At 44.1% G+C, this 13799-nt stretch overlaps 1 protein-coding gene across 1 annotated transcript in view; it reads right to left on the minus strand.

The window, feature by feature from the left end:
• Positions 1 to 987: 987 nt before the first annotated feature.
• RECQL4 (RecQ like helicase 4) overlaps positions 988 to 13799 on the minus strand; it is a 128717-nt gene continuing 115905 nt past the window's right edge. The window contains 2 exon segments of the mRNA XM_075334804.1: positions 988 to 1219; positions 7260 to 7368. Coding sequence (XP_075190919.1) covers positions 1098 to 1219; positions 7260 to 7368 — 231 coding nt within the window. The 3' untranslated portion in view covers positions 988 to 1097.

Raw genomic sequence — 13799 nt, forward strand, 5'->3', positions numbered from 1 at the left:
TGCAAAGTCTTAATTATCCATAGTGGTTTCTTTTTAATCCTGGACATTTTATTACCAGAGGGTATAAGTTTTTTTACAGGACTCTAGTAGTATATCCTTAAACTTACCCCATTTATGTTCGGTATCCCCAGTATAGGGACAATCTACATGATTAAGCTTTGCCCTTAATTTGTTGAAATCGGCTTTCATAGAATTCCAGGTTTTAGCATTTCCCCCGTGAAAGGTTCTGTTGAATGTTAGATTGAATCCTCTCTTACAGAAGTTACAGTATGTTCACATGCTGCTTTTTTGCCTGCAGCAAAACCTGCTCATTGGCAGTAAAGAAAAGCTGCTTCCAAAAAGGATTTGTGGCTTTTTTTTTTTTGCTGCATTTTTTTGCTGCACTTTTTAGGTGTCATTTGTCTAGTATACATGTTTAAAGATCGTGTAATTCACAACAGCAGAAACCCAGCAAAAAAACGCAGCAGCTTTTTTTGCACTTTCTTATTGCTTTCATGGTGAAGAAAGCTGCAAAAACACTGACAGAATTAACAGGCTGCTTCTTTCAAAAACGCAGCAGGTTTCCATGTGTTTTGAAAAAAAAAAAAAAAGAAGCAAGTTGTGTTTGTATGCAGGAGATTTCTGAAAGCTCATTAATTTTAACAGGCGAAAACACAACGAGTGAACAAAGCCTTCCACATATTGCAGTTTTGTGTAATGGAATGAGCGTTCAGAGATCAGCGGAGAAGTCCTTGATCATTTGATGTTGGTTATAGTCAAACACGAGCCTAAAGAGCCGATGGCAGAACACACTCCCAGCGCACAAGGCAGACCGAATGTGGGAAGAGGTGTGGGGGGACAGCTCCTAGTCAGTCCCAAAAACAAGCTTTGTGGAGACAAGAGTGTTACTGACAAAGTGGACAGCAGTCAGTGTTTTCCAATTTATTAGAAATAGCAGAAATAAATAGAAAGTAGTGGCATTATTACCAGCTTATAAAACGGTGCACAATCACAGAGCTCCGCCGCCCCAGACGGGCGCAGGTCCCCACCGCCGCCCCAGACGGGCGCAGGTCCCCACCGCCGCCCCAGACGGGCGCAGGTCCCCACCGCCGCCCCAGTTACTTCAGTCTGAGAATCTCCTCCTTGCACAACTGCATGACATTGTTAAAATCCAGGTGGAGATACTTCCTCCAAAACCGTCGATCTCTTCCATAAATCTGTGCAGGATAACATGGGCTGCCTAGGAGACAAAACACAATATTAATAGTTCTATGTGCCACACTCCGCATCACAAATAAGCTGTGGTGACAATTATTATGTGAGCTCAGCATTTTCTGCAGAATGATCTCTGTACAAATGACACAAAATGGTGACTCCATGCTCCTCAATGTAGGCAAGTTAGAATAAAGACAGCACACATCTTCCTCATTTTCAGTGCACAGGTCACTCTCTGTCTAGGAGGTAGGTGATGGGAACTGCACACCTCTTCCATCCTGCACAGGTCTTTCTCCGCCTAGGAGGTAGGTGATGGGGACAGCACACCTCCTCTTCCTCCCTGCACAGGTCTTTCTCTGCCTAGGAGGAAAGTGATGGGCACATCACACCTCTTCTTCCTTCCTGCATAGGTAACTTTGCAAAGAGCATATTCACTACTTTCTATATAATATAGATCAGGGGGAAAGCTCACTTCCTCACTGCACAAACACCCTGCAAGCTTACCTTCTCCCTGTATAGTTTCGGATGGTGGGAGAAAAGCAGGTTAAATACCGCGCCAAACCACAGGAATCAGGATGAAGAAGTAATTCTCTTTACTTTATTTTCACAGGTCTACGCGTTTCAAGGACATATCCGTCCTCTTCCTCAGGACAAATGCAGAGAACACTGCAGTGTGAAAATAAAGTAAAGAGAATTACTTCTTCATCCTGATTCCTGTGGTTTGGCGCGGTATTTAACTTGCTTTTCTCCCACCATCCGAAACTACTCTGCTGTTGCGGGACTGCTGCCTTCCACGTTTGTTTCATGCTACTAAAGGAGTTGTGACTGACACAACCCCATCAGGTGAGTGCTTCTATTGCACATTCACTTTTCCATCTGTTATACCGGATAAGACCCTATTTTGCGCCTTTTTCCCACAGTTTATTTTATCTTCTCCCTGTATAGTGAGCTCTACAGAGGCTACAAAACCTTCCCACAATACAAGTAACTAACTTATGTAGAAGTGACTAGTGAAAAGCAAAAACAGCTCAGAAAATAAAATTAACAAAATGGAAAGAGATTAAATGTTCTGAACATCGGCAGGAGCAGAGCCCTCACTGTAAGCTAGAACCGCTCAGGCTTATATTGGACCCTCCCCCCCTCCCCCCATCTCCAGTTTATACTGGACCCCCACTCCCCACATCTTCAGCTTTGTGCCCTTAATCACACACATCACATCTCTTTTTCTATAGTTTTAGCTTTAGTTTCGCAGGAGCTCCAAGAAAATGGAAAGAAATCTAAACTGATCTGCAACCTTTCCTTTCTGTGCAGTGTGGAGCGGCAGTCTGCTGTGCTGCCGTGTGCTGTGCTGCAGATGGTGGTCACCCTTCTCTTACACATTGCAGACTACAATGCTACGGTGACTCCATCATATAATGAGGAATCCACTGCCATATACCCAGCCTCAACCCGAATTATAAACAACACATGGAGAAAAGTATGTGCCCCCCTTCCCCTTCACATCTATCTACATCCAGGGGCATTAATACCGAGAAAAGTATGTGCACCCCCACATTATATCTCTGGTGTCTTCTGATTTGTGTGTCCCTGAATTCTGGTACACCATGTTCACAACACAATGTGCTTTAGGTCTCAAAAAGACTTCTTAACAGTCCAGAGTCTGAGCCACGTGCAGAAATCCCGGCACTTCCAGCCTCGTGCGTGAGGTTATTAATGGTCGTCTGAAGAAGGTCGTAAATCATCAGGATCCACGGCTGGTAGCTCCTGCGTAATCACCGACCAATGACCTCACCGATGCGCCTGATGCAGACACAGGAGACCAGTCCAAAACCGCTGCAGGCACGGGGAGACAAGTCCGGAGACGCTGCAGACACAGGGAGACAAGTCCGGAGATGCTGCAGAGACGAGGAAACAAGTCCGGAGACGCTGCAGACACAGGGAGACGCTGCAGGCACGGGAGCACTTTTAGGCCATCAAGGCGGCTCATAGTAGTGCGAGCAACAAGAAGTCTCTCGTGTAGAAAAACAGCTACTTTTCCATAAATAATAATACTGATTAGATTTCCATAATTCCACCCCTTTTCCTTCTTGTTGTTGTAATTCTGAGCTATGTTCATTACCATCTACAGTATCAGAATCGACAATTCTTCAAGCTAAAAAGGTTTAACCAGGCAGCAGCTTTTCTTCCACTCTGTTGACCGCCGTCTCCCCACCGTCTATGGTGGCAGTCACACCCTGTTGACAGAGCAACCAAGAAGAGGAAGAGCTGCTTTGGTGACATGGAGCAGCTGAATCACGGGAAGGAGTGGTTGGTGCCTGGTAGAACAAGCAGGTAGTTAGCAGCTACCTGCCTGTTGTTTTTGGGTCCAGGGTAAGAAAAAAAAAAAAAAAAAAAGTCCTTAACATTTAGGCTATCTGCGCACGTTGCGTTTTTTCCCGCGTTTACAACAGCAGCGTAAATGCATACGTTCTGCTTCCGCCAGCAAAGTCTATGAGAAGTCAGCAAATTGCATGCACACGCTGCTTTTTTAAATGCAGCGTTTTGGATGCCAAATATTTGACAAAATCGATGCGTTAAAAAAAAAAGCAGCATGTCACTTCTTTTGTGCATTTTGGTTGCATTTTGTACCCATTGAAATGACTGAGGTGTGTCAAAAAGCAACCAAAATGTGCTTGCACTGCATTTTTGTTGCGTTCTGCATGCTTTTTTGACAAACAAAACGCAAATCTTTCGGTCTCTGTCTGTTGGTCGGTCTCTCCCTCCTTCATACTCACCGATCACGGGCGCGGCGCTGCACGGCTGTGACAAAGCTCTGGCGGCTTTTCCTCTTTTGAAAATGCCGGCCGCTCATTATTCCATCTCATATTCCCTGCTTCCCCCGCCCACCGGCGCCTAAGATTTGTTGCAGTCAGACATGCCACCACGCTGAGTGACAGCTGTCTCACTGCATCCAATCACATCCGCTGGTGGGTGGGTCTATATTGTGCAGTACAATAAATAAATAATTTAGAAAAACGACATGCGGTTCTCCCAATTTTGATACCAGCCAAGGTAAAGCCACACGGCTGAAGGCTGGTAGTCTCAGGATGGGGAGCTACATGTTATGGGGAGCCCCCCAGCCTAAAAATATCAGCCAACCGCCGCCCAGAATGGCCACATCCATTAGATGTGACAGTGCCAGGACTCTACCCAGCTCATCCCGAATTGCCCTGATGCGGTGGCAATCGGAGTAATAAGAAGTTAATGGCAGTCCATAGCAGCCACTAAGTCCTAGGTTAATCATGGCAGGAGTCTGAGACACCCCCCTTGATTAATCTGTAAGTTAAAGAAAACAAACACATACACCCAAAAAAATCCTTTATTTGGAATAAAAATCCCCCTCTTTCACCACTTTATTAATTTATTAATCCCCAAACAGCCCTCCAGGTCCGGCGTAATCCACACGAGGTCCCACGACGCTTTCAGCTCTGCTACATTAAGCTGACAAGAGCGGCCACAGACCACGACCGTTCTGTCAGCTCCACGCAGCAACTGAAGTGAGTCGCGCTATCAGTGATGATGTCACTCAGGTTACCTATGGCCACAGCTCTCAGGTAGAGGACTACAGCTGTGGCCACGGGTAACCCGAGTGACTGAAGTGAGCCGTGCGATCAGCGGTGCTGTCACTCAGGGGATTTGTGGTCACCAGTGAGTCCTTCACCTATGATCGCAGTTCAGGCCGCGACAAACACAGAGCCGCGGGATGACAATGCAGTCGGGTGAAGTTCATCCAAGTTCATTCTGATCGTGCGACTCTGTCTGTGTCTGCTGTCAGCGGGCATGTAGTAGAGCTGAATTGCCATGGGACCACTGTCAAAAATGCATGCAAAAAGCATGCAAAACACATCCAAAATGCATACGTTTTGGATGCATTGTTTTGACAAACGCAGTGTTTACAGTTGTCCAGTCTGTCAGAGGGTGTTTTTTTTCTGCACTTGACAGAACGTAGCGTCCGCACATACCCTTATAAAGACTGATAAATGTTACCTACATATACATTGTATCAGACATCAGGAGAAATTTGTGCTGCGTTCTTAGTTTATTTGGAGGGGCAATGTGATGACTCAGCATCTGGCCTCTTGTGTAGGAGTGAACTGTTCTTAGTTAGGCCAGACTTGTGTCCTGTTTGTTAAATAAAGAGAATAAAACCATTGTTCCTTCCCAGACTGATCTGAGCCTTATTGTCTATTAATGTGTATTGCCTCAACCCCCCTGACTGCAGAGTTCATAATTATACAGTCGGACTAACTTGTGACCAATGAGAAAGCAGCCATCTCTACCAATCAAAAGGATTGAGGGGTAAATAAGGGCCTTGCTCCTGTCACCAGTGTATTATTCTACCTGCCCCCGGTGGAGGAACTTCTGCCCCAGCTGGGGAAATCACAGAACTGCACTAAGAGAAGGATTCTACATGATCTCAGCAGCTTGTGCCACTATCTCTTGTCAGTGGGTGCCGGCCAAAAGTGGGGTGCTGCTGGACTGGGATAGTTGGCCCTGGAAGCCCTGAAGTCACATAGACTCTAATCTCTGGTGGGCCAGTGGAAGGGTGAGACTCTGTCGCTTGCAACATCTTGTGTTCTTGCTGTGAAGGTAATATATGTTTTTGCCTGTTGGTGACCAATATAATCTTCTAATGTGTGGTTCCCTCACCCTGTGCTGTCTCAATAGTGTTCTCCCCATGGAGGAGTGCGCGCGTTCAGTGGGATTAGCCCTGGTCTTTCTGAAGACAGCCAGGTCAGCAGACAAGAGCACCCGCTGACGCCGATGCCTCCAGAGGAGAGCACCCGCTGACCCCGATGTCTCCAGAGGAGAGCACCCGCTGACCCCAATGTCTCCAGAGGAGAGCACCCGCTGACCCCAATGTCTCCAGAGGAGAGCACCCGCTGACCCCAATGTCTCCAGAGGAGAGCACCCGCTGACCCCAATGTCTCCAGAGGAGAGCACCCGCTGACCCCAATGTCTCCAGAGGAGAGCACCCGCTGACCCCAATGTCTCCAGAGGAGAGCACCCGCTGACCCCAATGTCTCCAGAGGAGAGCACCCGCTGACCCCAATGTCTCCAGAGGAGAGCACCCGCTGACCCCAATGTCTCCAGAGGAGAGCACCCGCTGACCCCAATGTCTCCAGAGGAGAGCACCCGCTGACCCCAATGTCTCCAGAGGAGAGCACCCGCTGACCCCAATGTCTCCAGAGGAGAGCACCCGCTGACCCCAATGTCTCCAGAGGAGAGCACCCGCTGACCCCAATGTCTCCAGAGGAGAGCACCCGCTGACCCCAATGTCTCCAGAGGAGAGCACCCGCTGACCCCAATGTCTCCAGAGGAGAGCACCCGCTGACCCCAATGTCTCCAGAGGAGAGCACCCGCTGACCCCAATGTCTCCAGAGGAGAGCACCCGCTGACCCCAATGTCTCCAGAGGAGAGCACCCGCTGACCCCAATGTCTCCAGAGGAGAGCACCCGCTGACCCCAATGTCTCCAGAGGAGAGCACCCGCTGACCCCAATGTCTCCAGAGGAGAGCACCCGCTGACCCCAATGTCTCCAGAGGAGAGCACCCGCTGACCCCAATGTCTCCAGAGGAGAGCACCCGCTGACCCCAATGTCTCCAGAGGAGAGCACCCGCTGACCCCAATGTCTCCAGAGGAGAGCACCCGCTGACCCCAATGTCTCCAGAGGAGAGCACCCGCTGACCCCAATGTCTCCAGAGGAGAGCACCCGCTGACCCCAATGTCTCCACAGGAGAGCACCCGCTGACCCCAATGTCTCCACAGGAGAGCACCCGCTGACCCCAATGTCTCCACAGGAGAGCACCCGCTGACCCCAATGTCTCCACAGGAGAGCACCCGCTGACCCCAATGTCTCCACAGGAGAGCACCCGCTGACCCCAATGTCTCCACAGGAGAGCACCCGCTGACCCCAATGTCTCCACAGGAGAGCACCCACTGAGCCCCGTGTCTCCACAGGAGAGCGCCCACTGACCCCCGCGTCTCCACAGGCAGCTCATTAAAATTAGTAGTGATATCACTTACTTATTCCATGGAATACACGGGCAACAGATCTTCCAGAGAAGCATTCATCCTGATGAATGGAGAGGAAAAGACGAACATCACTATAAACCTGCGCCTTCCAGTCTTCAGCCTAAGGAGAAACAGACACACACAGTCATACATCTTCAAAGCAATACCACTGACATACAGCGCCGAAGTAACCCCTGCCGATCCCACCAGTCTAGGCATATCGCAGAAGACGGAAACAAGTTCTGTACCACTACCTATATAACAAACCTCAACCCTAAATATATACACTATATGGAGAAAAACTATGTGCCCCTTCACATCCATAGACATTAAAACATAGAGAAAGGTATACGCCCCTCCCTCTTTTCGTTCCGCGTGCACCTCTGGGGGATTCTCTGTCCTCCATTTACATCCATAGACATATGCTGAAGGGCCAACTCCATATTAATAACCGCTCCCGCTCTTCTAGGAAGGATTTCTACAAGATTTTCTAGGCATTTGTGGGAAGTTTTGCCCCTTCAACCAGAAGAGCATTTGTGAGCTTAGACCCTGATAAAGGGGGTGAAGTCGGGCTCACAATCTCCATTTTTGGATGGGGTTGGTGTCAAGCTTTATGCAACCAGTTAACGCAGATAGAGAAGTGCGATCTGTCCTTGTACAGAATATATTTCCTGAGGGGGCATGGCCATGGCTCAAGCATGTAAGACATGAAGTGCTTGGGCTCCCAGATAAATATCCTAAAAGCAACGGATTATTGATGCCCGTGGGCTTCAAACCATTCACCTAAGCAGTGGATCTATTTAAGATCATCAACAGATCAATTTTAATCCATTAAAACAAAATTTATTGGACTGAAATGACCACAGACGCTGTACCCGAGGTGAAGAACAAGGCCTTCCCTCACAGCTGTGCTGCTGACAGGGTGTGGAGATCTAAATGGTGAGAGACATTTTACTGTGATACTAACTCACCCTCATCTATAACTTCATCATTTACCTCACACTTTTACTTCTTAGTCATCAATGAATTAATTACATCACAAGAAGATAATTAAATATAGACATTAACCTCTTACCTCAGGTCCCACAGCACCGCTGATAATACACAACTATTCTGACAGAAAGGACTTTTGTCTCACTTTAAACCAAATAAAATGTCCCCAATTTACTGGAAATTTCACCCCAATTCCTCACATTAAAACATCTGTGACTGAAATATTATCTAACACACCATTTCTGTGGGGTGCAGTTTCTGTCAGTGTGAGTAAATAGTGTGGGACCAGAGGGATATACCTGCATGGAAGGTGCAGCTGCTCCTGCCCTGTATTATTAAAAGACTTCTGCTCCTAGGCTAAAAGCATTCTAAACACCTACAGTCCACCAGTGTCCATATCTATATTTAAGCATCAGTACCCCCCAATTCTGTGACCAGACCTACTGATGTCCCTCTGTCTGATCGTCGCTCTGACGTCAGCACCATTCTGCCTATAGTCCTCAATTCTAGAGACGGAAAGGAGGCTCCCTGCAATACAACAAGCAATTACATACTGTTGCAAAGATTCGACTTGGGCCCTATTTTAACCTCAACAAAAATTAGCAAACTTTTGCTAGAACATACCCACATCTTCCAGGATTAATGTGAAAGGGTGCACAAAATAATATCAACTGTTAAAAGTTGTTATAATAAGCTGCCTTATACTAGTTGTGCCCTAGCATAGATGAATACATAATTAAGATACCCACATATCAGTATACCTGGTCTTTTCATGGTTACTTATTCTTAACCAGCACCATATCAAGCCCTAGTAAAATGAACAAGAACATTTTTACATCCACGAAATAAGAGGGGCTTCACAAGTGTGGCAAAACACAAGAAATTTATAACAATCTGACAAACTCTGTGCTGACAGCACAGAAACTACAGAGTCACGGTTGTTTGTGCCCGGGTTACGACTAATTAAAAGGTACCCGAGTCCAAACAAAGAATCCCTGGTACTTGAAAGCTCTGTCTCAAGGAGCTTAGTTAGCAACAAACCTTGGAAGTCAGGAGGATCCGAGCGGTTATTCTGACCTACGTGCGATCACTGGACTTGAGTGGCTACGTGGCCCTCACAACTTGAAAAAAACGTAACTCTCATTGTACCTGTCCTTATAAGGCTGAGTCTTGACAGATACTTCCAAATTCTACAATTTTACAAATGGCAACTCACAAACAGAAATCAAACATTCCAAAACCAGGAGTGGCTGCATCTGGAATACCAAAACCTGGAAGTAGACAAGGACAACACAAACAAGACATGGGAACAACACTTGTTCTTCATTCAGTAAAGGATGACTCATTGTCCCAAGAACAAGACCCAACAGGGAAAATTACCATGCTATGGGACCCAGCATCTTCCCGAAATAAGAGAAAAGAAATGGCATCAAAAAAAGATATAGAAGAAGATTCATCTCCAGATTTGAGTCCAAGTCGTCAAAAACAACAAACAAAAGAGGGACGACAGCGGAATTTCTTCTCAGCCAGATTAGCTTAAAAATTTTCAATTGACTGACCAACCCATGGATAAGGATGTTTTCTACAACCTTTTTACCGCATTCAAAGATTCGGTGAAGGCTGATATAATTTCTCTGAAGACTGATATAGACAAAAAAAACTTAACGAGGTTACATCAACTATTGAATCCATGGCATTTAGGGCTGAATGTACGGAGGCAGAGGTGGTGAATTTAATAAAGTCTACAAAAAACATCACCAAAGACCAGGACAAAATGAAAGCAGAAATTAAATTTCTCAAGACAAAGTTGACGGACTTGGAAGACAAGGATAGACGCAATAATATTAAAATTCGAGGCATCCCAGAATCAATCAAAAATGAGGAGCTCAAAAAATACATCAAAGACATTATGAAATTGGCAATTCCAAGTCTCTCAGAACTAGACCTACTAATAGACCGGGCACATCGACTACCTAAACCGAATTTCTTGAGCCCAGACATCCCCAGAGATGTAATACATTTCTACCATACAAAAGAACAACTTATGACTTGCCTAAAGAAAAACAAAACATTACCATTACCATACGAGCGATTAAAGACCTTTGCAGACTTGTCATGCGAAACTCTGAATCAAAGAAAAGAATTGGGGAAAATTACAGAAATTCTTCATCTAAAGAAGATAAGCTATAGATGGGGCTTTCCAACAAAAATTCTTTATCAACATCAAGGGAAAACTAATGTGATACAAAGCGTTGCAAAAAAGCCACCCCTGCCAACGTCACGGCAAATCTCAATAGGGGGGTCCTACTCTACATTCTGTATTTCATATAACCGCTTCTATGTTGCAAAAAAGGCACTTGTGGATAGAGACCAGCCCAGGTCCCAGCATGTGGAGCAAGCTCTGCACCATACCAGGACTATATCAGAACTGATCCTCCCAGTGCCAAACAGCAACCATTGATAAAGGCGGACCAGATCCAAGATGGTGCTTAATTAGCATTGCCTGTGGAAAGGGGTGAGGTAACTGAATCTGAACAGCTACCAACAGGGGGAATACAAAGCAAACCAAAATCAGGCGTGCATGGCATGGTGGTGACCGGCCACCAGAATTTGTAGCATAACTACGACCAAACAGAGAGAGAGGGGAGCCAGCACGATCTGAAATTGGCATGCATCATATAAAAAGTGAAAATTCACAAATTTATTCCAACTGTACTACAATAAAAAAATGAGATTTTTAGCAAATAATTGATCAATTTTTTGAGCCACCCCTGCCAACGTCACGGCAAATCTCAATAGGGGGGTCCTACTCTACATTCTGTATTTCATGTGCCATGCGGCCTCCTAGATAAAGTTAAAAGCAGAACCATAATAGAGCACACATACCTGTAACCTGTATATAACCGCTTCTATGTTGCAAAAAAGGCACTTGTGGATAGAGACCAGCCCAGGTCCCAGCACATGGATAAGGATGTTTTCTACAACCTTTTTACCGCATTCAAAGATTCGGTGAAGGCTGATATAATTTCTCTGAAGACTGATATAGACAAAAAAAACTTAACGAGGTTACATCAACTATTGAATCCATGGCATTTAGGGCTGAATGTACGGAGGCAGAGGTGGTGAATTTAATAAAGTCTACAAAAAACATCACCAAAGACCAGGACAAAATGAAAGCAGAAATTAAATTTCTCAAGACAAAGTTGACGGACTTGGAAGACAAGGATAGACGCAATAATATTAAAATTCGAGGCATCCCAGAATCAATCAAAAATGAGGAGCTCAAAAAATACATCAAAGACATTATGAAATTGGCAATTCCAAGTCTCTCAGAACTAGACCTACTAATAGACCGGGCACATCGACTACCTAAACCGAATTTCTTGAGCCCAGACATCCCCAGAGATGTAATACATTTCTACCATACAAAACAACAACTTATGACTTGCCTAAAGAAAAACAAAACATTACCATTACCATACGAGCGATTAAAGACCTTTGCAGACTTGTCATGCAAAACTCTGAATCAAAGAAAAGAATTGGGGAAAATTACAGAAATTCTTCATCTAAAGAAGATCAGCTATAGATGGGGCTTTCCAACAAAAATTCTTTATCAACATCAAGGGAAAACTAATGTGATACAAAGCGTTGAAAATGGCCTTAAGAAGCTAAAAGAACAAAATTTCCACATAACTTAACCCAGGAGTTACCGAATAACCTTTTCAATAAGGTACAGCATGTATCAAATTTCATAATCTACAATGGATGTAAATGGGATGGCATAAACTTTCGCTCCAATAGAGATCGTGCTCTTTTACACCGTAATCACCTTCCACAGACTATTTATGAAACCGTTTACAAGTTATTATAAGTTTATCTGTTTGTTTGTTTGTTTGTTCTAACCTTCTTTTCCTCTCTAGGTCAAGTATTAGGATCACAAAATTTGCTTGTCTATTCATCAATATTTTAAATATTCAATATCTTTCCCACCTGAGAATTGAAGTAACAGCAGTAAAAATGATAAAATGAGTGTTAATTTTATGTCTTTAAATGTTAATGGTCTTAATAGCCCCAATAAGAGATTCATGACTTGGAAGCTAATAAAAGAATCTAGGGTACATATTGTAGGCATACAGGAAACAAAATTCTCATCTGTCAATACTCCCAAATTTACTAATAGAGATTTCCCACACATATTTTTAGCCTCAAATATAAAAAAAAAACAAACAAAAAAAAAACTGCAAGTGTGAGCATTATAATAAAAAACACGGTGACATTTGAAAAATTATCAGTCCTGTCAGATGAACATGGTAGATTTATTATATTAGTGTGTAAAATTAATGATAATATCTTTACGATTGTTAACTTATATGCACCAAATACAGGTCAATTTACTTTTTTGAATAAACTACTGAAGAGAATTAGAGAATACCAGAAAGCTGAGTTATACAGTATATAGAAAAAGTCCAGCTCACCCAGTGGAGACGGCTAAATGCTTGATCGGTGCACGGAAGAGAAAACAGGATCCCTCTGCAGCAGGACGTAGTGCAGAAAATTATCCAGCATCCAGATCAATAAATTGGTTTAAGACGCGTTTCGGACAAAAAACTAGTCCTTAATCTGAGACAACACATAATGCATCTGAACACATACTTATAAAAGGAACCACAGGAAGTCCTGGAACAATCAAAGCTAAACAAGGCCACCTGATATGCTGGGTAATGAATTGCAGTAACCCTTACAAGACACTCAAAATTTAGTTTCTAACATTCATGCCTGTTGGAGTTCTACTTTGTAACATTAACATCCATTTTGCCTCTCGGCGCAATACTAAATCATTTAAATCTCCACCTCCCCTCACTGTCTGCACTTTCTCTATTGCATTAACTCTAAAGTGACTCAAATCACCTCTATGCATATGCAAAAAATGACAGGAGGCGGCTGATAAGCTGCGTGTGGGTTATAAGGGCTAAGGGAACATGTACTGCACCTTATATATATATGAGAAACAATGTGAGATTATTGGAGAGCGCTTTAAGAAGAGGGGCTATTCTAATAAAAATATAGAAGAGCTAAACAAAAAACGGATGAGAAAACTAGAGAGGATTATTTAAAAATAAGGAAAAATAATACTAAAAAAAACTCTTGCTGAGAGTCATACGCCTATTGTTTTTTCAAAAAGCTACAGTACCGATTTTTATCGGATAGTTAACATCATTAAAAATGTTTTACCGATTTTATATGTAGATGACACGTTAAAAAACATTAAAAAACGGAGTCAAATTCGTGTCTAGGAGGAATAAAACTAATCGCTAATAGAGTGTCCCCTAGTGATCACTCCAAAAAGATTAAAAATAAAAACACTCTGGGTAACGAAATAACTGCAAGGAATTGGCTACCCACCTGTGGGTCTTTCAAATGTGGCCAAAAAAACCTGCGGGTTGTGCAGATTCATGTGGAATACAGACAAAACTGTTTCCTCTGTTACAAAAAAGGAATTTAAAATTCAATCTGCTGAACTGCGGTTCTGTTGGTGTGATCTATGTCATAATGTGTAGG

This window comes from Anomaloglossus baeobatrachus, chromosome 2 (genome assembly GCF_048569485.1).
Source record: "Anomaloglossus baeobatrachus isolate aAnoBae1 chromosome 2, aAnoBae1.hap1, whole genome shotgun sequence".
Lineage (NCBI taxonomy): Eukaryota > Metazoa > Chordata > Amphibia > Anura > Aromobatidae > Anomaloglossus > Anomaloglossus baeobatrachus.